A 27,067-nucleotide genomic window follows, 5' to 3' on the forward strand; every position below is an offset into this window, starting at 1 on the left:
AGAACGGATCGATCTGCAGTTTAGCTAATCACTTGTCAGTGTGTAGATTGTATTGATGCACATATTAAATGATTTTTTTATTTATCAAACGACAGCTTGACCTGATGCTTCAACTCTGTTTGCAATTTCATTTCTGCAGATGACAGACAATATAGTTACATAGTTACATATAGTTACATAGTAGATAAGGTTGAAAAAAGACGTAGGTCCATCAAGTTCAACCTATGCTAAATTTAGACAACAAATACTTTATCCTATATCTATACTTACTTATTGATCCAGAGGAAGGCAAACAAAAAAACCCCATTAAGGGGAAAAATTAATTCCTTCCTGACTCCAAGAATTGGCAATCGGATTAATCCCTGGATCCACATCCTTCCCATGTATACTTATTTGGTATATCCCTGTATACCTTTCCCATCTAAAAAGATGTCCAACCTTTTTTTGAACAAATCTATTGTATCTGCCATCACAGTCTCCATGGGTAATGAATTCCACATTTTAACTGCCCTTACTGTAAAGAACCCTTTCCGTTGTTGCTGGTGAAATTTCCTTTCCTCCAACCTTAAGGGATGGCATCGAGTCCTTTGTACTGCCCGTGGGATGAATAGTTCTTTTGAAAGCTCCTTGTATTGTCCCTGAATATATTTGTATATAGTTATAATATCCCCTCTTAGACGTGTCTTTTCTAATGTAAATAAATCTAATTTAGCTAACCTCTCCTCATAAGTTAGATTGTCCATCCCCTTTATTAATTTGGTGGCTCTTCTCTGCACTCTCTCTAGTTCCATAATGTCTTTTCTTAGGATTGGTGCCCAAAATTGTACTCCATATTCAAGGTGTGGTCTTACTAGTGCTTTGTAAAGGGGCATAATTATGTTATTGTAATAATTATTATGCTATTGTAAAGATGTGAGTGCCGTAGCCACCCAGCCCTCCTCCGGCGGGCGGCAGCCCTGCAAGACTTTGGCCGTGTCCGGGTTTTACTTACAGGCAAATAAAACAAGGCAGCGGAAATATTCTGCAATACAATTTATGACATCAAATGGTCGAAGCGTCCGGTAAAGAATAAAAATACAACCGTACTATCATCATAATAACAACAACAGCAAGAATAACCCGTCTTTTTATACAACAAGAACCGTAATGACAAATGAACTCATCATTTAAAAGGCAGCTTTATACACTGTTCACGGTACTTTCCCAGAGTACACTGCAAACAGCAGATTCATTAAAAAAAATATTTTTTTTTAGGAAATGGATATATATATATATATATTTTATATTTTTTTTAAAGAATACTAGCCCTTCTAGAAATTGAAAAATACACTTCTTAGACTGCATGTAAGCTCAGGCAGGGACTAACCTCACACACTGTTATCATTTAGGAGCACTTACCTGTGCTTTACCATTGTGTGTTTGTATTGTATATTCTGAAATGCGGCGTACAATGTCAGCACTACGTGCGAATAAAATACTAAGCTGAATGTAATGCAGCCTTGTTGTCCATCTTTGGAACCAGTAGCTGGGATCACAGCCAGTTTAATCTGAGCATTGAACTCTGGTGTCCAGGCATCAAGTCGTACTAATTCCAGTATTTAACAGAAGCTCAGATAAAAGTCACCGGATGGCATGGAAACCCATTTCTCGTCAGGTGTACCCCTGTGCACAAGACCAGATCCCACGTGGTGGCGAGTGACAGTATATTCAGGTGTGTATTTGCCACTTTCGTTAAATAGCTAATGGATTTGTCTCATACTGGTGTCTTATGTAAAAATAAACAAGAACAGCAAAGTGTGCAATGTAACCTACCAAAAACTTCAAACACTGCAGGTCGTTTATTAATAAAGGCAATTAACTATTCCATTTGGATTATTGTCCCTATACACAGTATTGCAGCTAATATTTGTATGAACAACTACCTTACACTGTGCTGATTATTTGTTAAATGTTTCTGGTGTCCCCCAAGTGTACAATGTGTAGAAGGCTCAGTAATCCAAGCGGATTCCCTTCCAGGTATCTGTACGTGTAGCCACATAAAATAGCACTGACAAAAGTCTTATCTGGCCGCATTGTAACTTCATGAGAATCTGCCTTGGATATGGGTGAGATGATGGCTTATTAGGTAGACACCCTAATATGACATGGTAAGTATGTTAGTCTCAATTACCCATAAATTGAGCAATGCATGACATGAATGAGTGAATCGTGATGCTGCATACAAGGGCAGCAGTGGTAAGCTGTGTGGATTTAAAGGTTTAGTATGGGATGAATGTTTAAGAGATGGAAAACACCAATACCTATTCTTTACATTTAAAATATTGACCCATGAGTTTAATTTTTACATCAAACCCTTTTTTTTTCCAATGGAAAAAACAGTTGCAGGTCTGCAGTAGATTTAAACCTCACTGATAGAATAGGAAAAGAAGATAAATCCTGAAGCTGTAACTCCTATTATCATATACGTACAGATTGCTCTAGAAAGAAAACTCGCCTATGAAAGCACTAAAATGCATTTTAACGAAGATCCAAAGCATAACACAAAAAAGAACCAGCATAGCAATGCATTGCATTCAATTTACAATTAATTGTACACCTTTTTCTGTGAGTTTGGTCTCAGTTCTCTGTCTTACGGCTGAGACGATCACAGTTCTAAAACAGAAAGGGTATGCATGTAAAAGCCTATTTAATTAGCTTTACATTGATAAATATCAAAGGAAAAAAACCACTGGTGTCTTTAAAGGATATGATGGGCACGTGACAGAAACAGAAAGGAAGGGAGTCGAAGAGGTTGAAAAATGCAAAACTAAAAAGGATGTACAATCAGAAAGAAATGAGAGGTACATGGTTAGCACCTTTTCAATGTAAACAGAGGTGCTGAAAAAGAGATATACAAAAACATCACTTGTCCTCATTCGGGACAGTGTGAACGAGAGGCACACAGAGGTTTGATGGTACAACGAGAACACTGTTTGAGTGTGAGACATAAGGAATGTTGGAGAATGGAGGCAAATACCCCCCTCCCTCCCCCTACCAAAGGATTTAGGAGTAAGATACTAAGGCTAGTCCTTATACAATCTAAAATAGTGGGTACTTTCAACTGCCCCACTATCACCTCCAGACTTATGTTTAAGGTCCATAAGTGATTGGGTAGGATACCCTGCAGGAGACCATTGCTTCCAAATTAAGGCCCCTGCACATGGTCTCCTGTCCTGTGGAGAAACAGGCTATTTAAAGATCTTCCACGTCAAGAAGGGGATCCTTGGAGCACAGTGGCTCATGGCTCTGTCTTTCGTAAACCGGGACTGCCTCAGTGCCTCCTCCAATCAGAATCTTCCTTTAAGTCTTTAACGATGTCAGACAACGAGGGACATCCTGTTTGGAAAATCACCCTGCGAAAAATAATAAACAATAAGATATGAACATGACAAAATGGAAAACAAATGATCAAACCTCTCCCTGTCTTGGGGTAAGACAAATGAACTTAAGTTCTCGGCTGCCAGTCCAGTCCTAAGTGAGATGTTTTGCAACATGTATTACATGAATGCATTCATGCTTTGTACAGGGCATCCTAATATTCAGAGTTAGACTATGGATTACCTTGCAGAATAAAACATGGTAACAAACAGATAACATGGACAAACATGTAGCATTGAATGCCTTCTCTTACAAGGGCTGATTTGAGATTGAATAGACAGATGTACGTAGGAGATGTGTGACTCATGGCATGATATGAGAATGATGGTGGGATATGAATGGCAGTTTCTTGTAGCTAATGGATGGAGCTTTACTATTTTACTTTGGTAATTGTGTTGGTGTGGTACAGAAATATTGAATATTGTCCCTAATGTATTTTGTAAAACCAGATAACTAGAAAAAAAAGAGGAAACAATTAACTAGTGAGTCACCAATACTGTACGTAGACCATCAATCAGAATGTTGTTTTTTACATTTAATACACTTCGAAAATGTGCTTAAATTAGTGTAATGTTGACATTAAAAATATAGTTGCCACACTTCCACATTTAATCATTTAGTAATAATAAGCAGCAGCAACACAACCCGTCTTTTTATTACCTGTGTTACCAGATGCTAATTTATGTTATATTGTCGTATTTGATGATCTGGTGATTCAAATTTAAAGTCAAGGCCTTCAGGTGGGGTTACATTTTGGGGACAGCTGCGCCAATGCAGAGTAACTTTCTGTATTGACTGCTACGGCAATTCACTCTGAGTTCCAGAACGACAACAAAATAACAACAAAATAACCTAAAAGAGTGGAACCACCCAAAATCCCATATTGTATTTGTTTATTTGTTTACAAAGAAATTTGACTCAAACAAAATGTCCGAATTTCAACCATGCCTGCACACGACAAATTACAGCTGGAGTCTTAATGTACAGTATATAAAACATAGTTACACACCCAATGTCAAAAGCGTGGAATTGTCCGAACAGCCCATGTTGGTTTTTTATTGACATACCCAGAAAATGGACAAGAACACACGTCCCCCTTTTTGAAATGTGCTCAGACAATATTTAAGGGTTACAGGAGCTGTCTTTTTACAGCATGCATTTTGCAATTTGTATCATGTTAATGATCCACAAACATCTAAAAAATGGCACAATATATCATATAGTAATGTCCTCACACACACATACTCACACTCTTTAAATCTTGGACAATGCCCTCCAACCCCACTTGGCCTGTGACCCATTCATGTAAAAAAAGAAGGCTTTTCTCACTGTTTTACTGGGCTGCTCCTTTTTCTTCCTCTTGTCTGAGGCGCTGAGATAGGAGTGCTCTCTTGAACGGAACGGGAGAGCCCTGGCAAGCTCTCTTTCACTGTAGGGAGGAAGCGAGTCTTCTTCCTCTACTTTCTGGTCCTTCCCTTCGCCAGTCTTGAACGTTGGAGACCGACCGTAGCTGCGACTTGAATTTTGCCGCAAGCTCAGTTTGGACGGGGTCGCACTGGTTTCCTCAAGACACCTTGATTTCCTCTCAAGGACACTACTAAGATAAGCATCATCATAGCTCTGCCCCATTCTGGTTATCCGTTTTGGCAGATGCTTGTCCTCTGGAGCTCGTATCCTAGAAGGGCTGAACGACCAGCCTCTTTCAGTGTCTGAAAATAGTTCTCTTCCATGGTTTCGTTTCCCATAGTATTCATCAGGTGAGCTGTCCTGATACACAGATCTTCCTCTCACCTCGGACCTCTCAAACCGCGATCCGGACCCAGGGCCCCGACTGTCGGCCCGGCGAGATCTTTGTTTATAAGAGTCTGCAAAAGCTGCCAACTCATCCGTTGACACGGCCTGGACTGCCATTGGAAAAGCCTTTCTTTCTAAGACCTCTGATGTTGGTCTCTGGAGACTGTGAATAGAAACCAAACCACATATGGTACACCACATTCTATACCACACGGTCTTAGCTATGCCTAGCTATTCTTATGCCCTTATACTTAAACAATTCAAGTTACAACTACCAAGTATATGTCGCTAGAGCAGCGTTATTACATTTGAAAACCAAGAGAATTCAGCAAGATCATGTTTTAAGGTCAAATTCTGGTATGGATAGAGTGCATTGGAGATAAAGTTGAACTTTGTGCATTAGGCCAGCGGTGCGCAAACTGGGGGGGGGGAGGGGTGCGAGTAAACCCCACGCGCTTCCCGAAGGCATTTTAATGAAGTGCCGGGGAAGCGGCGAAGGCCTCTGTAACCTGCACTTACCTTGGCTCTGGCGGTTTCTGGAGATGCGTCGCCATGGCAACGCAGCGTCAAATGATGCCGCGGGGTCATGTGACGTTGCGTTGCCATGGCAACGTGACGTCATGACGCCGGTGCTGGAGCCGAGGTAAGAGGGGGACTGGGAGCGCTGAGAGAGGGGAACAGCCGACAGGGGGGGCAAAAGATGGTGCTCCCCTACATTAGACTATGAATGTGTTCAGATGATTTCTAGAAAACGGACCATAAAACGATACTGGTTGTCGCAGAGCTGTAGCTCTTCTCAATCTTCGTATTAAAAATATATTTATTATTTGCAAAGGCTTGTCTTGCATATTTACCGCACGTCCCTCTCCATGCGGCACACGCAACACTTACCTGCTTCTGAAGCTCTCTCTCTCTTCCCTGAATTTGGAACAAGCCGAGGGCCGCGCCGTCGCCCCAACAACACCGGACCAGTACTCTGCATCGCCGTCAACGTTGCAGCTGGACGGGAGCGGCTGCCGGCGGACCTGGCGGTAGGAGCGGTTGAAATGTACACTGTCCTCGTGCAGGGAACTGAGCTCCGAGATGGTGTGGCTATCTGAGACAAGACACAGAGAGAGAGAGAGAGAGAGAGAGAGAGAGAGAGAGAGAGAGACGGTGCATCTGAGAAAGGGAACAATAGCGCAAAGGGAAAAGAAAAACAGTCCCACAATAATCTTAGGAAAACTGTGTGTATTATATAGTATATGCAAGTGATCCAATGCTAGTAAAATCCATATTTGAATGCTGTTTTCTGTCTACCTCTAATCAAATTAAGTGTTGCCACCCAGGCAGGGAACACCCTGTGTAGAAAACCATTTCTTTGAATGTGCCTCAGATGTGCTAATGAAACAGACAGAACAACATTGTCAGGTGACTTTTTAGGCCTATATAACCCCAGTCAGAACAGCTAGTCTGCCTGCAGCCCATATCCAAGTGGCCCATTATAAGTGGCATGACTACTGAACAACTGAAGTTTAAAAGGAAGTGGCCCATTATAAGTGGCATGACTACTGAACAACTGAAGTTTAAAAGGAAGTGGCCCATTATAAGTGGCATGACTATTGAACAACTGAAGTTTAAAAGGAAGTTCAAAAGAAGTGAGGAAGAAGTGGACACCCCATCTGGCCCTGATTCCTGCATTTGAACGACCCTGGAAAGGAGGATATCATCTATACCAGACTGCATCATTACTGTTGTGATGCTGCCTTTACCATTTATATTTGCTGTGACTTCACTTCTTCTCAAATTATGCACTTCTTTTTACCAGCCTCAGTATGTCTCTAACTCTATTCATATATCTCCATCTCTCCTTCCTTCACCACTTCTCTGTTCACATGAACTCCTTTCTTACCTGCGTCCTCTGACACCACACAGCTATATCCCCTGCACGAAAACACACCCCTACAAATCATCCTCACACAGCCTCTTTCTATCCATGCTTCTCCTCCTTGCTTCTGGGGATATCTCTCCCAATCCTGGTCCCTGTCTTATTCCTACATGCGCTCGTCCTCGCCTGCCAACTGCAACTTCTACTCCTGGTGTCAACCCCTCCAACCTCATACCCATCCCCTGCCACCCTCCCTCCTCTCTCCCTTTCTCCTGTGCCCTTTGGAATGCTCGCTCCCTCTCTAACAAGTTCCTCTCTGTGCATGACTTCTTTCTCTCTCACTTCCTGCTTCTCTTTAATATAACTGAGACCTGGCTCACTCAGTCTGACTCTGCTCTGGAAGCTGCCCTCTCCTACGGTGGCCTTTCCTTCTCCCACACTCCGCGCCCTGATGGCAGGGGTGGAGGTGTGGGGCTCCTGCTCTCCTCTCTCTGTCGTTACCGAACCCTTCCTATTCCTCCCTCTCTTTCTTTTCCCTCCTTTGAGGCTCACACTGTCCAGATTTTCTCTCCTCTCCCTGTTCATGTGGCGGTCATCTATCGCCCACCTACCTCTACTCATCCCCCTTCTGCCTTTCTCTCTCACTTTGAATCCTGGCTCTCTTTTTTCCTCTCCTCAGACGCCCCTGTTCTTCTCCTTGGGGACTTCAATTGCCACATTGATGACCCCTCTCTCCCTTGGGCTTCCCGCTTTCTTTCTCTAACCTCTTCTTTTGGCCTTCAACAGTGGACTGCAGCCAGCACCCACAAGGATGGCCACTACTTAGACCTGGTTTTCACTAAGAACTTCTCTCTCTCCGATTTCTCCATTTCCCCTTTTCCTCTCTCTGACCATCATCTCATCTCATTCTCTCTATCTCGCTTCTCCCCTTCTCCACCTCCATCTACCCCCCGGTTCTGCAGAAACCTGCGCTCTATTCACTTACCTGACTTTGAGTCCACTTTACGCTCCTCCCTCTCCTCTCTCAGCTCTGCTACAGACCCCGACAACCTGGTTAGGAACTACAACTCTGTCTTGTCCTCCTCTCTTGATCTACATGCCCCACTTTCTCTCTGCCGCACTCGCCCTTCTAACCCTAGACCCTGGCTAAATTCCCGCACGCAGATGCTGCGTTCCTCCACTCGTTCCTTGTGACGACACACAAATATACTTTTCAACACCTGACCTTACACCTGCTATACAGACCAAAGTTTCTGAATGTCTCTCTGCTATATCATCCTGGATGGCCCTCCGTCGCCTTAAACTCAACATGGCTAAAACAGAGCTCCTCATACTTCCTCCCAAACCTGGCCCTACTACCTCCTTCCACATTACTGTTGGAACTACGATCATCCACCCAGTAGCCCAAGCACGCTGCCTAGGGGTCACACTCGACTCCTCTCTCACATTCGCCCCTCACATTCAAAACATTTCTAAAACTTGTCGCTTTTTCCTCTGCAATATAACAAAGATACGCCCTTTCCTCTGTTGCTCGACTGCTAAAACTCTGACTCAGGCCCTCATTCTCTCCCGTCTTGATTACTGTAACCTCCTGCTGTCCGGCCTTCCTGCCTCTCACCTGTCTCCCCTACAATCTATCTTAAATGCTGCTGCCAGAATCACTCTACTCTTTCCTAGATCTGTCTCAGCATCTCCCCTCCTGAAATCCCTCTCCTGGCTTCCAATCAAATCCCGCATCTCACACTCCATTCTTCTCCTCACTTTTAAAGCTTTACACTCTTCTGCCCCTCCTTACATCTCAGCCCTAATTTCTCGCTATGCACCACCCCGACTCTTGCGTTCTGCTCAAGGATGTCTTCTTTCTACCCCCTTTTTATCTAAAGCCCTCTCCTGCCTTAAACCTTTTTCACTGACTGCCCCACACCTCTGGAATGCCCTTCCCCTCAGTACCCGATTAGCACACTCTCTATCCACCTTTAAGACCCACCTTAAGACACACTTGCTTAAAGAAGCATATGAATAGCACTGTGAACATTCTGAACACATGATACATAAAGCTTGGCCCCCTGCAGACGCACTTACCAGAACTCCCTCCTATTGTCTCTGTAGGTTCTCCCTACCTACCAATTAGATTGTAAGCTCCTCGGGGCAGGGACTCCTCTTCCTTAATGTTATGTTTGTCTAAAGCACTTATTCCCATGATCTGTTATTTATATTATCTGTTATTTATTCGATTACCACATGTATTACTACTGTGAAGCGCTATGTACATTAATGGCGCTATGTAAATAAAGACATACAATACAATACAATACAAAAACTAAACAAAAATGACACACATTCAAAAGTACAATTCAAGAGTGGAAATGTCCAGGTTTTAACCAGAAAGGTCGGCTCATGTCATAGCTTTTCTTGTAAAAAAAAAAAAAAAAAAAAAAAAAAGATCAAATAGATCACTTGATGTTTTGGGCTCTGCCGTATCATAATTAAATATATTCCACACACAAAATCAATAGACAAGATCATTACGGCAGCGCACCCGGCAGAAAATTAATAACTCTCTTTCGGTCTGCCAAAAAAACTGGGCTAATCCTCTGTAGTTATAGATGTAATTGAAGTTACGTTCAATAAAACACCACGACAATCCGAAGCAGGGAACATAGTAGCAGTTAGCTGACTCATGGCGTGGGTGTTACCCAATTTATGATAATATGACTCAATCACACACAGTGGTGATGGTCTGAAACCCCCAGTAATCTCGGACTAAACACACACTACATTCTCCTGCACAAATTAGCCCCTACTGATAATGTTCTGTTAGCACATACAATTCTTACATCTTTCTCGCATCCTCCGGGCCGGGTCAAACTGGGCCAGTTCTTTCTCGACGTAGTACAGCACCTTCATGGAATCTCTCTCTTTATCAGCTTGGATCCGGTACCCTTTACGCAGCGCTGAAAATGATGTACAAAGACAAATTATTTTTTTTACATGAATGATGTTAATTATTTAATTAGGGGGATTCCACAGTCTGAAAGTATTAACATTTATTTAGTCCGTTTAAACAAATCGTGACCTTTTAAGACAGCTTAAAAAAAATATGAAGACATTAATATTACTTCCTATCCAATAGATTTGATGGTGAAGCCTTAGTGAGACATTTTTCAGAGGGAGTTAAGTTACATTCATCTTTGTAACATCATTAATGGCTGTAATAAAAGCATGGTGCTCGCTGCCACTGTTAGACAGTATTTCAATGGACTGAATTTGGCCGGATAGTTAGGGGTCTAGTAACCGGGATGAGGGTATTGAGTAATATAAATGGGCCCTTGAGGACTTCTGAATACTCATCTCAAGCACCAACTAATTGTATCTCTACACATTTACCTGCCACATTCCACGGTATATACATTATCATTCATTCTACATCCTTATTCTATCTGAGGACTTCTGTGTGCTCAAAAGCTTAAATATCAATACATCATTTACTTAAAGCTACAATGAATAGAATGATAGTCTTTTTTTTATTTTGTATATATAACAATCCCATACGTATACTCCATATGTTAAACATCCCTGAAACGATCCATTAAGGCAAATTACCATTTTGCCCCCCTAACGAGTCACTTTGGACCAGGGGAGGAACATGTTGTTTTTCCATCAACATAGGAGCTGGGACCGGAGCCACGGGAACGGTGGAGATGTAGTACGGAGGACAATTAGTCGGGACCGCGGGAGGATACCCGCCCTTCGCAGCCTTGCCTGCTTCATACACTGGAAGGAACGAAACAAAGAGTGTCAGCGGGAAATGGTACGAACGGCTTGAAAAGACAGTATTGTATTGTATGTCTTTATTTATATAGCGCCATTAATGTACATAGCGCTTCACAGTAGTAATACACGTGGTAATCAAATAAATAACAGATAATATAAATAACAGATCATGGGAATAAGTGCTTTAGACATTAAGGAAGAGGAGTCCCTGCCCAGAGGAGCTTACAGTCTAATTGGTAGGTAGGTAGAACGTACAGAGACAGTAGGAGGGAGTTCTGGTAAGTGCGTCTGCAGGGGGCCAAGCTTTATGTATCATGTGTCCAGAATATCCACAGTGCTATTCATATGCTTCTTTAAGCAAGTGTGTCTTAAGGTGGGTCTTAAAGGTGGATAGAGAGGGTGCTAGTCGGGTACTGAGGGGAAGGGCATTCCAGAGGTGTGGGGCAGTCAGTGAAAAAGGTTTAAGGCGGGAGAGGGCTTTAGATACAAAGGGGGTAGAAAGAAGACATCCTTGAGAAGAACGCAAGAGTCTGGATGGTGCATAACGAGAAATTAGGGCTGAGATGTAAGGAGGGGCAGAAGAGTGTAAAGCTTTAAAAGTGAGGAGAAGAATGGAGTGTGAGATGCAGGATTTGATCGGAAGCCAGGAGAGGGATTTCAGGAGGGGAGATGCTGAGACAGATCTAGGAAAGAGTAGAGTGATTCTGGCAGCAGCATTTAGGATAGATTGCAGGGGAGACAGGTGAGAGGCAGGAAGGCCGGACAGCAGGAGGTTACAGTAATCAAGACGGGAGAGAATGAGGGCCTGAGTCAGAGTTTTAGCGTATCTTTGTTATAATGCGGAGGAAAAAGCGACAGGTTTTAGATGTTTTGAATGTGAGGGGCAAATGTGAGAGAGGAGTCGAGTGTGACCCCTAGGCAGCGTGCTTGGGCTACTGGGTGAATGATCGTAGTTCCAACAGTAATGTGGAAGGAGGTAGTAGGGCCAGGTTTGGGAGGAAGTATGAGGAGCTCTGTTTTAGCCATGTTGAGTTTAAGGCGTCAGAGGGCCATCCAGGATGATATAGCAGAGAGACATTCAGAAACTTTGGTCTGTACAGCAGGTGTAAGGTCGGGTGTTGAAAAGTATATTTGTGTGTCGTCGGCATAGAGGTGATAATTAAACCCAAAAGATGTTATTAGGTCACATAGAGAGAGTGTGATGAGCGGAAGCGCTGGTACTGATGCATTCTCTGCCAGGTTTCATGCATTGTCAGCGAGGTTTATGCCTGGAGGAAAATTGCGATGCTAGTGAAAGTGAAAAATATGACACGCAATTATGTATAATTTGATACATTTAACATTTCTACATCACATATGTCTGATAAAACTCCCCGCTAGCTCCTCCTACTGACAGTCGCCACATTGCGCGCTGGTGCACATGACAGTGAGGTCACAGCACCTTTACACACTTCGATACATCACAAACAAGCTCCTGTGTTTCCTTTTGTCACATTACCGTGGCAAGTGTGTTAACACTATTAACGAATGTAAAATGGAACAATCCATTTAAATCCTAACAATGTACATCCGGCAGATTGTCATCCTACATAACCAATGAAAGGTAAATCAAACTATTGGAGGACTATTTCTAAGAGTTCAGAGCAAGCAGATAAAAGATGGCCGCAGCATCGCTCCAGGTGCGATGGAATTAGGTGTCATTGAGAACCAATTCATTTTTATTTGCAGACCTCAAATACTATTGCTATTTTAATTTAAAATAAAAAATAACTGTATTTAAATAAATAATAATTGCCTAAGGGAACTACACGGGTAACTACGCGAGCTGCTGTACCTGTCTGCTCACAGGAGGCCTAAGCCTCCGCCTCTGGGAGCCTGGGGTGAGCTCTTTCTCCTTGAAGTGCAGCGCCTCCACCTATGAGGGAACCCTGCGTTGGCGGGATAACCCCTCACAGGAACCGATACACAGTAATGAGTAATACACCACACAATGTATATAACTAAGGTTTATTGTATACACATGTAGCCCTGTGTAATTTTGGGGTTACAAGCCTCTCTCCTCCTGTGCAATAATCCCTGTTAAGAGGGCAGGTTTGCCAGGAGTAATCATGAGGTTTGCCCTCATCCCCTGTGATGAGTATTGTGTAGTGAAGGAAGCGACATCATGCTCTGTGTCCAATTACAGTGACACAGGGGTGGTGACTACTGGAGCTATACTTCCTGAATTTAGGAGTGTGAGTGTCTCATCCCACCTGAATGAGACTGTCTGACCCAACACACTGCCAGGGCTCTGGCAAGGATTGTGGCCCTCCCTTAGGGGAGAGGTGGGCAGACTATTCCCCTTACTCTATTAGAGAGTAAGGGAAGAGCAAGGACAGCTTCTAGGGCCCTGACTAGGAGTGGTATCCAGGGACTTCCTTGAGGTGGGCAACCTTTATGATGAGCAGGTAGAGACTGGCCGCAATGATGGGCAGTCTGCCACTAAAGATGTTAATAAAGAATGTCCAACATGAAAGAACCTTCTTGCCTGAGACTGGAGTCATTCAGGGAGAAGCTGCACCCAGAGGTTCTCTTTCAGGGACTCCTCCCTGCTGTCGTGGGGACCTGGAAGAGATGGAGGCGCTGTACCAGAAGTGAGTAGTTCTCAGTATTACCTCATGAGCCAGTCCTGATGTATTTCCTCATATCACCGCGGAAGACTCAGGAGTTCTGTAAGCCAGCAGGTGCACCACACTACAGTACATGTAACATGGGGTAGTTTCCTCACGTAAGGGGCCAATGTGAGATTGGGGGGGGGGACACCGTTACACACACATACAATAACGGCAATAACTGTACCCACACTATACACCCAATGATCTAACCCGTGGTGGTTCCCCCAAAGTACTGAGGGTGCCGTGGCACCTATACCCCTGGTCCTGTCCCAGCAATTCCCACCCAAGTGTGAGGTAGCGCTACCCCCTGTGGATGTAGGTGCACGTTGGGTACCTGCCTGGGTACTCTAGTACTCAGGTGCTGCTTGGCGTAGTGAGTTGGAGCGGGTCCCACACAGCGGGGCCGCCAACACAAATCACCTTTCTCCTAAGGGGTCCGGATCCTCCTTGCCATGTGAGCTCCAGCCGGAGGGTCTCACAAAATGTCTATGGAGCCTGTAACCTGTTCCCAGGCCGCAGGTCACCGCGTCACCGGTGCAACAGTACTGGTAAGGGGAGGAGTCCCTATCTGGGGCCTTCCCTACAATACTACTTCGCTAGTGTCCCAGGGCCTGTCTGGGGCCTAGCGGCGAAGTTCTGGCCTAGTCCAGGGGCTATTGGCACCCTGGACGCATCCGTCCTCTCTGCCGCTCCTGGAAGACAGACTCGCCGGCTTTCCGTGCGCGGAGGATATCCTGTTCCTCCTCTCTTCAGAGCCCTATTGGCTGGGACAGCCCCATGTGGTGTTTCCCTGCCCTCGGAGGATTCTGGGACATGTAGTCCCACAGCTGCATGTGTGGAGCTATCCTAAGATGGCCGCCGCCTACTGCACATGCGTGCCTCGCCGCACTGCGCATGCGCCACTCGCAAAATGGCCGCCCCCACCTCCCGATCGCGTGGAGCTACAGGGAACCACTGAACAGCACCGGAGGCACGGTAGGGGGACTCGGCTACGTAACCCAGAAACTTTGAGCCATATTTGAAAGGATTGTTTTTAATTGAAATAAGTAGATTTGGCTATACAAAATTATTGGATCACAGAATTATTGTTTTCTTGTGTTGTATTATTATTATTGGATCCCTGGGTTAAAATACAGTAAACATTTAGCCCTGGTTGGAAGAAACTTTTTTTTTTTTGGTAAAAGATTTTATAAGTGGTAAAAACCCTTCACGGCACCGTGTATAGTAAATAAAAATACCACGTGTAAGCACAATCACATGTCTCAGTCGGGTCTGCAACCCTGCCCTTCCTCGTTATATCTTAGCATACAATGCTTCCACTGCAGCCAGGGATTCTGGGAAATGACATGCAAATGAGCGCACAGCGTCCGCTTTTCCTTCAAATCCATTTTAATAGGGAAAAGCAGGGTTGCAGAGCTGTGCGAGACGTGGTTGTGCTCACAAGTGGTATTTTTATTTGGTGTATACTGTGCGGTGGAGGGTTTTTGTCACTTTTTTATCCACCGTAACTTATTTAAGCTGTGGTTGAAACCTATTGCAGCTTTAAATTATAAAGGAAGTGCAGAACAGTTTCCCCCACCCTATGGGAGATATGGCGGCTACTGTGTGTGTGTGTGTGTGTGTGCGCTGCGTTACCTGTGGCTCACAGGAGGCATGAACCTCCGCTGCTGGGAGCCTCGGGTGTACCTGATCCGTCTGGTGACAGCGCCTCCACCTGTGCAGGATCCTACTATGTTGGATAACCCCGTCACAGGACCCAATGCAATAATACACACACTGATAAAGATAACAGTTTACTGCATGCATATGAAAAAGGAAGAGCAATATATTGTAACAGCCACACCAAATAGGCCACGCACGGCCGTAACCCCACCGTGTCCTCCAACCCAAGGTCCACACTCGGATTGGATATCCCCTCAAAGTACTGAGGTGCCCCTGGGCACCCAACCACCTTGGTGTCCACAAGAATCAACCCACCCAATGTGTGCAACAGCGCTGCCCCCAACCCGTGCCAACGTTGGTGCACTTGTAGGTGTAGGTGATACCTGCCGGGTACTCCAGCACCCGGTAGCACCGACTGAAAATAAAGGGGCCGTCCGGTCCCACACCGTAATCATCAGCCGCCCGCCTCCACGTGGGGTGGTGTCCAGTTGGAGGGTCCCACCATGAAGAGAGTCTCTTATCTGTGGGGTGATCTGGTCCCAGACCACCGGACTGCCCAGTTCGCCGCTGCGTCCTGGCTGTGTCCCTCACACTTGGCACTACAGGGGCAGTGTCCCTGCAGCAACCACAAGCTTAGGGGAGTCGAGGCCAAGCTGGGGCCTATGGGGGTCTCTGGCCTAGTGCAGAGACAACAGACACCCTGCACACACACCCTACCCTTTCCTTGTCCCAGCTCCGGCTGGCGTGCTCCTCAGCGCGCAAAATGTATCCATCTCTGGTGCAGGTAATCCTGGCAGCCCTATTGGTAGTGTAGCAGAACCTGACTAGCTGCCCCTGTGCATTATGGGGCTTGTAGTCCCAGCGGAGCCCTGTATCTCTAATGGCCGCCGCTAGGAGGGTTCTCTGCGCATGCGCAACCCGTCTCCGCATGCGCGCGCATATCTAACATGGCGGTGCTCTGCTACGGGAGCTGCCGAGAGCCTCCGGCGACTGGGTCACCTGCCGCAACCTCCCTGCTCCTATCGGCACTTGCCGAATGACCCTGCCCCTCCGCAGCGCTATCGGAGGTAAGGGGGAACATGGGGATGCCCAGTGGGGAGACCTGGCCACAGTAGTATAACCCTCCTCACTGATGAGACCCAAATGGTAGAAATAGCTGTCTCTGAGTAGGGTTACTGACTATACCCTTCTTTAACCCTGGCTGTGCTGAAAAGCTGTGTAATACGGCAGGCATAAGCTTATAGGGCTCCATGTTATAAATGGCTTTGAGGCAAAAGGTGACGCTGTGTGCTCAATTGCATGTTATTACCCAGAATCCCTGGCTGCACTGGAAGCACTGTATGCTAAGAGATAATGGGGAAGAGCAGGGTTACAGACCTGTCTGAGATGTGAATGTGCGCACACGTGGTGTAATTTAATTTATTAGTGGTAAAGAAAGTCTGGATTTTAGCTGGGATTTGGAGAAGTAGGGAACACACTCAATGACAGACACTGACAACGTCGGGATTCACCCTTAACCTGGGCACCTCAGCTTGTGTGAGTTGGCAACTCACAATATCAACATAAAGAAGCTCAGCTTCGTCCGTACTTGTATTTTTATTGCATCAATGTTTCGATGCCAAGATCCAGAAAGAAACGCGAGGTCAGTACTTGGAGACTTGCCATATTTATCCAGCAACTGGTCATCCCACTTCAAAGGTCATTCCTCGGGACAGATTGGCTTCTATTTCAATTTCCATTTTTTTTTCTGGTTTAACCGGCAGGTTTGCCATTTATTTAGGGGGCATTTATACAGCCTTCTTGCCTGCCTGACTAACTTACCTTTCATATAGGGTTAATGTCCGTTTACACTCCAGTTTTGATAGCGCCTGGCAGACTGTGCTTATTTACTCTGCTCCTGGCGTTAGTTTCAGCCGGTTTTGTGCATTTTTCAGCCTGTTTTGCAGGTATTTCTTTAGCAGGGTCGGCAAACGCAAAATAGCTAGGGGGCCCCATTCTTAAATCCAACAGCAAGACTCGGACCGCATCATCAGAGGAGGGGAAGGAAAACATGAAATAAATAGTCCCTATAACCCACGCGTACACTTTTTTCTTGAGCTTTACTTATTCAAATTATATAAACGTCACTGGAATCTCTCCACCCCTCTCTCTCCCCCCCAATCCCAATCACCCCTTTCTCTCTCCCATCTCCCCTTTCTCTCTTTCCCTCTCCCCATCACCCCCTTTGTCTCTCAGTCTGTCCATGACCCCTTTCTCTTTTCTCCTGCTGATCGATCCCTCCTGAAGTGAAGATGCGGTGCCTCGGCCTCACGAAATGTTGTCTTCACCGCCAACCCTGCACCCGCTTGCTAGCGGTGGGTGGTCACCTGACCGGCGGCAGCAACGAGACTTCCGGGTGAAGTCACGGGAGAACCAGCATACCAGCAGCGACTCGGCGTGCAAGCGGTGATGAGCAACGCTATGAAGATCCTCTCGGGTGGGGAGAAAACGCCGCACAGCCGAAATGAAGCAGTGAAGGCTGATGTGTAGTAATAAAAGAAGCTTTATTTGCACAAGGTGCAAGCGGATCCTCTGACGCGTTTCAGCCTGTCAGGCCTTTGTCAAAGAGTGCCTTTGACAAAGGCCTGACAGGCTGAAACGCGTCAGAGGATCCGCTTGCACCTTGTGCAAATAAAGCTTCTTTTATTACTACACATCAGCCTTCACTGCTTCATTTCGGCTGTGCGGCGTTTTCTCCTCACCCGAGAGGATCTTCATATGGTTTTAACTCAGGACTTAAAGAGGACATTCTATAGACGATACGTCTGCAGTGCTGAGTTGCAGTCCGTCTGTACTTCATTTCTACAATACTCCAGTTTATTTTTGTTACTTTGGGTCTCCTTAGATGGGACCCCTCCATGCGCCAGCTGTCTATATTATTCACGCAAAGTGGCCACAAGCACCAATTTATTTCCAGTTACATTGTAGACTTCAGGGAAATGTTTGTTTCATTCTTTGTCATTTTAGGGACACACGCGGGCATTTAGCTACGTTTCTGATGGCCCATCATGTGGCACAAACAGCTGTATTGAAGAACGAATCCATTTGAACCTTTTGTTCTCCCTTTATATATGGGTACGGGTCTCTGTCCTTTTGTTTTATCATTAGGTCCTTGGGTTTTATTTACATATATAAAGAAGCCTCAATATATTAGTGTCCCCAGATGACACAGTTTTACCCTTGTCATTTTTGTTGCCATCGTTTAGGCATCAGATGTCTCCCGGCTACTATTGTCTGTAGATCCTGATGAAGGTAGAGCACATCAGAACCCTGTAATTTGGGGTTCAGTATTTCCAGAATGGAAGGTGGCAAAAAGATCCAGAAAACAAGAGAATCAGCAGTTTCACCAGGTATCGGACATGTAATAATCTATTATGAATTGTGCAGCATATATTGCTGCATTGAGATGCTTTATTATGATCAATATGTATTTGCTGAACTAATCTATTCATGTGTGCTACCCCTCTTCTGAAAAGTTTTAATCTCTACCACCCTTAGGATACAAACCTCAGAAAGCTGTAATAGCCAGTGGTGATAATTAATGGCTATTCTACACCAGGGGTGAGCAAACTTTTTATGCCGAGCCCCCCTTTTCATCCATGAAATTTCTCGGGCCCCCCCTGCCTGATGTAATCAAAATCACATGAAAAATAAAAAGACACCTTTATTAAACGGTATACAATGTAAATATAAATATGTCTAAATACTTACATATTTCAACAGCTCGCGCTTGCAAAATTAGGCTGCGTCCACGCTGCCGCTGAGAGCGGTGACATCACCAACCATCCCAGTTTGCGCACCGCTGCATTCAATCACAACTCACATAGGCACAGCACGGATACTCAATCACTGCGCGCGCAGACACTGCTGCAGACACTCACGCACTCTGCAGACAGACACTCACGCACTCTGCAGACACTGCTGCATACACTCACGCACTCTGCAGTCACCCTCACACTCTCACGCACCGCTGCATTTAATCACAACTCACACAGGCACAGCACGGATACTCAATCACTGCGCGCGCAGATACTCTGCAGACACTGCTGCAGACACTCACGCACTCTGCAGACACCCTCACACTGCTGCAGACACTCACACTGCTGCAGACACTCACACACTGCTGCAGACACTCACACACTGCTGCAGACACTCACACTCTCACACTGCTGCAGACACTCTCACACTGCTGCAGACACTCTCACACACACTCCTGTAGACACACTCTCACACACTGCTGCAGACACTCCACTCACACACTGCTGCAGACACTCACACACTGCTGCAGACACTCCCACACACTGCTGCAGACACTCACACACTGCTGCAGACACTCTCACACACTGCTGCAGACACTCGCAGACACTCACACACACTGCTACTGACACTCACACACACCTTTACCTGGGGGGGTAGTACTCCGCATGCTCCGGTCCTGTGTGGGGGAAACAGACAGGAGGAGGGGGGCTGTATGTGTGCAGGGAAGGCCCCGCAGGAGCAGAGAAGCAGCAAGGCCCCGCCCTCCCCCAGCAAGGCCCCGCTCCCCCCAGCAAGGCCACGCTCCCCCAAGCAAGGCCCCGCTCCCCCCAGCAAGGTCCCACCCCCCCCAGCATGGCCCCGCTCCCCCCAGCAAGGCCCCGCTCCCCCCAGCAAGGCCCCGCTCCCCCCAGCAAGGCCCCCCCCCCCAGCAAGGTCCCACCCCCCCCAGCATGGCCCCGCTCCCCCCAGCAAGGCCCCGCTCCCCCCAGCAAGGCCCCGCTCCCCCCAGCAAGGCCCCGCTCCCCCCAGCAAGGCCCCGCTCCCCCCAGCAAGGCCCCGCTCCCCCCAGCAAGGCCACGCTCCCCCAAGCAAGGCCCCGCTCCCCCCAGCAAGGTCCCACCCCCCCCAGCATGGCCCCGCTCCCCCCAGCAAGGCCCCGCTCCCCCCAGCAAGGCCCCGCTCCCCCCAGCAAGGCCCCCCCCCCCAGCAAGGCCCCACCCCCCCCAGCATGGCCCCGCTCCCCCCAGCAAGGCCCCGCTCCCCCCAGCAAGGCCCCGCTCCCCCCAGCAAGGCCCCGCTCCCCCCAGCAAGGCCCCTCCCTAGCAAGGCCCCGCAACAAACAGAGAGCAGAGAAGCAACACAGAGCTAGTTCAACCACCCGTGCACAGCGTCGGCTGGCACGCCGCCTGCGCCCCCCTAAATAATCCTGTGCCCCCCAGTTTGCGCACCGCTGTTCTAGTGAATGGTCAATTCATGTTTACTAAGGGCTATGAGTATTTAATGAATAAGCTTCTGAGTCCCTGTAAGGAAGTGAAGGAGTTAACTCTTTCCCTCTGCAGGTATAAGGAAACCACCCACTGGTGTCAGGTTTGCTGCCTGAGGTGTGTGAAATTAACTCCTGATTGACCAGGGTATAATAATAGGCAGGAAGTGACTGCTTGTCAGGTTCCCTGTTCCTGGTGCAGCAAGCGTGGAGGGTCACAGAAGGATTGTCTGTGACCAGCTGGGCCTCAAATGCCAGCACCAAGTCTGCAGGGACCCAGTGTTCCTGTTCCAGGAGGAATCTACCTGGGAACAGCAGGGAAGCAACAACCCCGCACTACAGACAAGCCTGCAGAAACCGACGTTTGCCTGAACAAACTGGAGTATGCCGGACCAGCATACTAAGATAAGACTTTGATATATATTGCGCCCTGATACTGTTTTGTGTTTCAGACTGGTAACTGGCCTATCCAGTCGGTCAGGTAGCTAGGGACTTGACAGTCTAGGAAGTCTCCCAAGGTGGAGTAGGCTTTGTTTTTATGCTTTGTTTTGACTTAAAGGGACGGTACCTTTGTTGGTTTGTGTTGTAAATAAACCCCTGCCGAGGGCTTGTTTAAACACAAGATCTACGTATATATGTTTCTCTGACCTCCCCTACAGGCCAGCCCGTCACAGTCCCCTGTTCAATATGCTGTGATGCAGCTTGCCAGTGCTTGAAAAAAGAAGATATTCTCTATTTAAGTAAATGGAGCCAAATCTTCTCCAGCACAAGGAAACAATATCACAGTATGCTAAAGAAGGACCAGGACTCAAACTTCACGGGTATCACAGCTCAACCCCAGGATAAATTACATTCAATTGAATGCCAGTTAATATGGCAATAAGCTCCAATACTCCTTATCTCCTCTTTAGTCCAGCATGAAGAAAAAATGCTTAGAAGTCCAGGGCACTCCAGTACTCCAGAGATAAGTACCTGTACTTGAGCTGAAAATTAGAAATGGGATAACTTGTCAAAATCCGACCCGAAGGTCGATTGGGCACTAAAAAATTCAAGCAAATGCATATCCTAATCTGCTATTGGATTCGAAAAAACAGCTTCTCTCTCTCTATCTCACCATATTTCAGGGTTCAGAACCCGCAAATTAATTTGGATTTCTTAATGACTGAGTCTGTGGATATTTAGTGATAGAACCCCCCCCCCCACCCCAAAAAAACCCCTGAATCTTCCACATTTCTGGCAAATTTGAATTTTCGCGGAAATTTCGCCCATCTCTATTAAAAATATATGACAGATTTTTACAAACTGTACAAAAATCTGGTAATTTAGCCGTAAGCTCACAACCAGAAGCACAAACAGCTAACAAGAATAGGAAAGAACTACAGTATGATGATGCTGTCTCCTAGCAGTGACCTAGACAAGAGGTAACTGGGCTAACACTTTAGCAAGCTTGTGAGACCACATCCAAACTGAGCAAGGGTCCAACAGGCCATCACTAAGATCAAACAGATTTACCAGTCAAAGACGCGGGAACAGAAAGGCCCCAATAGCATGCACTCTACACTTAGATGACTATTAGGGCAGATACGATAATAGGGATGGTTCCCCCAATAAATTGGAGGTGGATCAGTGGATGATAGTGTCTGGTTAATCCAGGTGACAATATATTGTCTAACCAAGAGTGTAGATTCATGCTATTGGGGCCTTTCTTTTCCTGCCTCCGACAGGTTCATCTGTTTGCAATATACAATATTCCCCTAGTCCACCTCCTATTCACTAAAACGATATACCGAGTTTGAGCAGGTATTACCCTCCTTTTTTCATAAAAGAACATACAGAGAGCTCCTACACACTTACCAGTACAGGCTTTCACCATCTTAAAGTCCTTTTTGGAATGTGTGATTTGGTTACAAATTGGTTAATGAGCATGGTGGGCTCATTTGCATGTAATTACCCAGAATCCCTGGCTGCAGGGGATGCACTATATGCTAAGAGATTGTCAGACATGCGGCTGTACGGTGGAGGGTTTTTGTCACTTTTGTACCAACCATAACATAACATATAATGTCTGGTTCAGAGCATGGAACGCTTTGGAAGAATATCCTTGGATTCTTTAGTGCAGCGGTGCTCAAACGGGGGGGGCACGGGATATTTCTGCTGGGGGGCGCAGGCGATTGCAGAGGTTCCACGCTCTACCATGAGGCATTTAAATTAAAGGCCGGGGGATCGCGTGAGGTCTATGCAACTTCAACTTACCGGGACTCAGCCGGCTTCTGGTCACGTCGCCATGTGAGTGACGTGATGCGTCGTCATGGAAACGCGCGTCAAAGGATGCTGCGGGTGACGTCACGTGACCCTCGGCGTCATTTGACACCAGGTCACTGAGGAGAGGGGTGGGGGGGGCGCGAGCTCTGAAGCCGGCACACGGGGGGGGGGGGGGGGGCGCAGCAAACAAACTCTGTGCAGCAGGTGCGGCGGTTTAATACTCACAGGCTCTTGGGCAACAGCATGTCTCAGGGCAGCAAGGGCAGCGCACGTAACAGCAGCAGCTATGGGGACAGCACTGGCACCAGCAAACTCCGACCATCAGGAAGAAGAGGATGGTCCCCAGGATCACCAGTCCCACAAACACCCACTCTGAAATCACAAACACGGTGGGCTGATCAGAGCAACGGGAGAAACACGAGGCATCCTCAGGACACAGAGTGAAATAGCAACGGACCATGGACGGGCAGATCACGGAGACCGCGACGGAGCGGCGCGGTGAATCAAGACACTGACTCTGCGAACACTGACACCGAGCTCGCGTGTAAATCACCAGAACCTGGTTCAATTCCCGGTGTCGGCTCCTTGTGACCTTGGGCAAGTCACTTTATCTCCCTGTGCCTCAGGCACCAAAAAACACATTGATTGTAAGCTCTACCGGGCCGCGCCTGTGCCTGTAAAAATAATCCTGTGTACCGCGCGCTCGACTGTAACTGTGACGCGCTTTGAGTCCCATTGGGAGAGAAGTGCTATATGAAATAAAGTTGTTATTATTGTTATGTAAAAGAAAGGATGAATGAATGTACTGTACCATTAGCTCCTGGTCCAGAACACCAGGGGCACAGACGTTTGTTAGAGTTGTACAAGCGTGGGAATCCAGCAACAAGACAGTTACAGTGTGATAGTCTTTTATTTCATGTCCGCACAAAACACAACCCACTGTACAAATACAAGAAGTGACTGACGCAATAAAATGCACAGTTTGCTTAATAAAACTGGATCAGCCACTGCCTCTTTCCAGATGCAGCCTACAGTTACTACAATGTACTCCTTCAGTGCAGGAGGTTGGAAATGTATTCCCATGCTGTTGATTGTAGGACTTTTTTTTATTAAATTGGCCAACTAACACGTAATATGGACCGGACCACAGACAACTCAGCACCGATTAGGTGATGTATGCAAAGTCTGCTGCAAAACAGGAGCCAGTGATATGAGGATGAGCTTTACAAGAGGACTTACAGTATATTAAGCATTGATGGACAAAATCTGCACAGCGCTCATTGGAGTATTTCAGGAGATGGATCAATATGGCAAAAGTTGCTGATCCTGACCGCTGTGAATCCCACAAGAAGCGCTCAGGCGTTTACCTGCAGATGTACAATATCTGACCGCAGTGCTGCACTGACCACTGAGTGACCAGGCACTAAAAGCAAAGAAAGCTAAATATCAAAAAGAGGACTGAACACACGAAGTGTGCATTATTATCGCTTCTGTGGCTGATTAAGCCAGACTTCTGCAAACGGCTGCGGAGTGTAATGCAGTGGGGGCTCTTTTAAGAAGGCATAAGAATGAATCATACAGTAGGAAGGAGGAGGAGAACAATGCCAGCCTGACATGTGTTACTTTGCATATGAAAGGAATCTTGATTTGTATTTTTCTCCTTTTCATCATATGTGTAAGTGGAACCTTTATGTTCATCTGTTAGTCCTGCTGTTGGTTGTGAGTCTTTGGGCTAGATCCACACAGCTCCATTAAATCTTATAACGCGGCGTTACCAAAAACAGTAACGACCGCGATGTTACCCGAGTTAAAGGTAATTATATGCAAAACTGCATCTCCTTGGCATAGGTTTGAAGTTATTTTTGCATAAATGTGTGCTGTCTTCCATTAACGTGACATTATGTCACTCTTGGTGTTACTCCTATCCGGACCCCAAAATAGGGCTTTTGTTGAAGTGGAGAGAGGGGAGGGAAATTAGTAATAAAACTGTTATTTAAATTAAAGTGCTGCGTTACACCCATCCAGACATTGTAAAAGCCATATTTCGGGGTCTTTAACTCTGATATATCCTTCATTTGTCACATTCAGTCACTCATGAAGTCCTGTCATCTCCGACTTCGAAATATCGCCAAGATACGCCCTTTTGTCACTCCTCATCAAACTAAAATCCTAATTCACTCACTCATCCTCCCCCACCTCGTCAAATGGTGCAGCGGGGTAACTTGTGGCCGGAGACAAAGTAAGGAGGGGGGCGCAAGCAGGGGGTGGGGGGGAGTGCAGACATTGCAGGGGGGAAAGTTTGCACACCCCTACGTTAGATTCCCATTTAAAACCCTAGCTCTGATTTATAAAGCTCTCAACGACACTGCCGCCCTTACATCTCAGCTCTACAAATACATACATAGACGCCCCCTACAGTCTGCCATTTACATCTGCTTCTCCTCCTAAATTATTGCCTCCTCTTACTCCCGTCCGCAAGCTCTCTCCCGTGCTGCCCCCTCTCTCTGGAACTATCTACCACGTACCAGACTCTCCTCCAACGTTCAGAATCCCTGAAAACGCACCTTTTCAAGGAAGCCTAACAGCTGTTCCCAATATCCACCCTATTTAATACCTCCACCTCCCCCCAAACCTTCATGGATTTAGCTGTCGGGCTGAGCCATATTTCAGCATACAAGAATAGTGGGGCAAAGGAGCACAGCACAGAATCCATCCACGAAGAGAAAATAAGTTCAGGGCAACTCCATGTTAAAAGTTAAAGGTATTTAATCAATGTACAATGGTGAAGAGAGAGCTAACGCACCAACGCGTTTCATCCCATAGGGACTTTATTGAGCCATATGTCAACCTGTGATACAATCCATCTTACAATGAGCAGCCACGTCTTTACCTTTCCTGTTTCAAACATAGTGCTGGAACCCTAAGGAAATAAATATATGTATATGTAAACTATAATAAATAATCCAACTTCAAATAATGATGAGACCCAAAAGGTTGAATCAACTATCTGTGAGTTGGTTTACTGGCTCTGCACTTCTGTAACCCAGGCTGTGCTGAAAAGCTGTGTAATGTGGTAGGCATCCGCTTATAGGGCTCCATGTTATAATGGATGAGAAGTAAAGCGTGACACTGTGTGCCCGTTTGCACGTCATTACCCAGAATCCCTGGCTGCAGTGGAAGCACTGTGGCTAAGCGATAATGGGGAAAGACAGGGTGGCAGGCCTGCCTGGGACATGCAAATGCACCACACGTGGTATCTTTATTAACTTCAGAAAAAGTGTCTGAAAAAGCATTGAGCCCCTCACAGTAAGATCCCCAGAAACATCCGCAATCACTTCACCGGTACTATATGCACTTTCTAACGAACCTAAGTCGTTACCGTGGCTATACCAGAATGTGTCCCAGCATCCACCTCTTCTCTCATATTCAGAGAATCACTGAGCTCTGATTCCAGGCATTGCACCTCGATCCCATGTTAACTACCATCGCTGCAGCACATGGGGGGGTCGTGCTGGGACACACGGTGTCTGAGCTCAGGGAGTCGCTGCCTATGAAGGAGAAGGAAAATACCCCGTGTGAGCACATTCACATGTCTCAGACAGGTCTGCAACCCTGCTTTCACCATTATCACCCAGCATACAGTGCTTCCGCTGCCGCTAGGGATTCTGGGAAATGACATGCAAACGAGCACACAGTGCCACCTTTTGCTTCAAATACATTTTAACATTGACCCATGAAGGAGAGAAGCTAGCTACCTTTAATGTGACTGGCACAGATGCTTTTCTCTCTGAGTGGCTAATACTTAGCATTTTGTTACTAAACAGATTAGTAACCAGGGAAAGTGTCACACTGCAGAATTACTATTCTTTTCAAAATATGCAAATGTGTACCATAAAACCGATGCACATTTAAAGGGGCAGTTCCATGCAGCAGGCCCGAAAAAAAAGTGGAAAAATATATTAATTGGCTTCTTTAGACTAATTCAACCAATTCAACTTATTTGTATCCGGTGAAAAATGAACGTTTTCCTTACTTCAGACTTAGTGAATTAATGCTTCCCAGCTACTTATGTTTATCTGGTAAACTAATCGTGGCGTCCAAGAACATAAACCCCCCCCCCAAAAAAAATGTAGATTTCATTTAAGAATTAACCAACCGTGTTATAAACCCCAGAGATTAGATAAAAGTTATTTTTTTTTTTAAAAACCTCAAATGCAATTGTTTACCATGGAAACGTACAAATATTAAAACATTCAAAAATACTTGTCTGATTATTTTATTTGAGTAAGGTTTCAAATCACCCTACATGTAACGCTGTGCGGTGAGACACACGCCACGGTGATTGGTGCACTTTGG

At 46.2% G+C, this 27,067-nt stretch overlaps 1 protein-coding gene across 9 annotated transcripts in view; it reads right to left on the reverse strand.

Annotated features, from left to right (window-relative positions):
* Positions 1 to 1,015: 1,015 nt before the first annotated feature.
* The window catches only part of ILDR2 (immunoglobulin like domain containing receptor 2), a 321,823-nt gene continuing 295,771 nt past the window's right edge, over positions 1,016 to 27,067 (reverse strand). For 2 of the 9 annotated variants that reach the window (XM_075593596.1, XM_075593592.1), the window contains 6 exons: positions 22,937 to 23,083; positions 10,682 to 10,852; positions 9,916 to 10,032; positions 6,103 to 6,307; positions 4,747 to 5,374; positions 1,016 to 3,392 (listed from right to left, as the gene is read on the reverse strand). In XM_075593596.1, coding sequence (XP_075449711.1) covers positions 3,357 to 3,392; positions 4,747 to 5,374; positions 6,103 to 6,307; positions 9,916 to 10,032; positions 10,682 to 10,852; positions 22,937 to 23,083 — 1,304 coding nt within the window. In that variant the 3' untranslated portion in view covers positions 1,016 to 3,356. Of the gene's footprint in view, positions 3,393 to 3,500; positions 5,375 to 6,102; positions 6,308 to 9,906; positions 10,033 to 10,681; positions 10,853 to 22,936; positions 23,084 to 27,067 lie in introns of those variants that run through there. The other 7 variants (XM_075593594.1, XM_075593589.1, XM_075593591.1 and 4 more) reach the window with 6 other exon arrangements.

The sequence above is a fragment of the Ascaphus truei genome, chromosome 3 (assembly GCF_040206685.1).
Source record: "Ascaphus truei isolate aAscTru1 chromosome 3, aAscTru1.hap1, whole genome shotgun sequence".
Classification (NCBI taxonomy): Eukaryota; Metazoa; Chordata; class Amphibia; order Anura; family Ascaphidae; genus Ascaphus; species Ascaphus truei.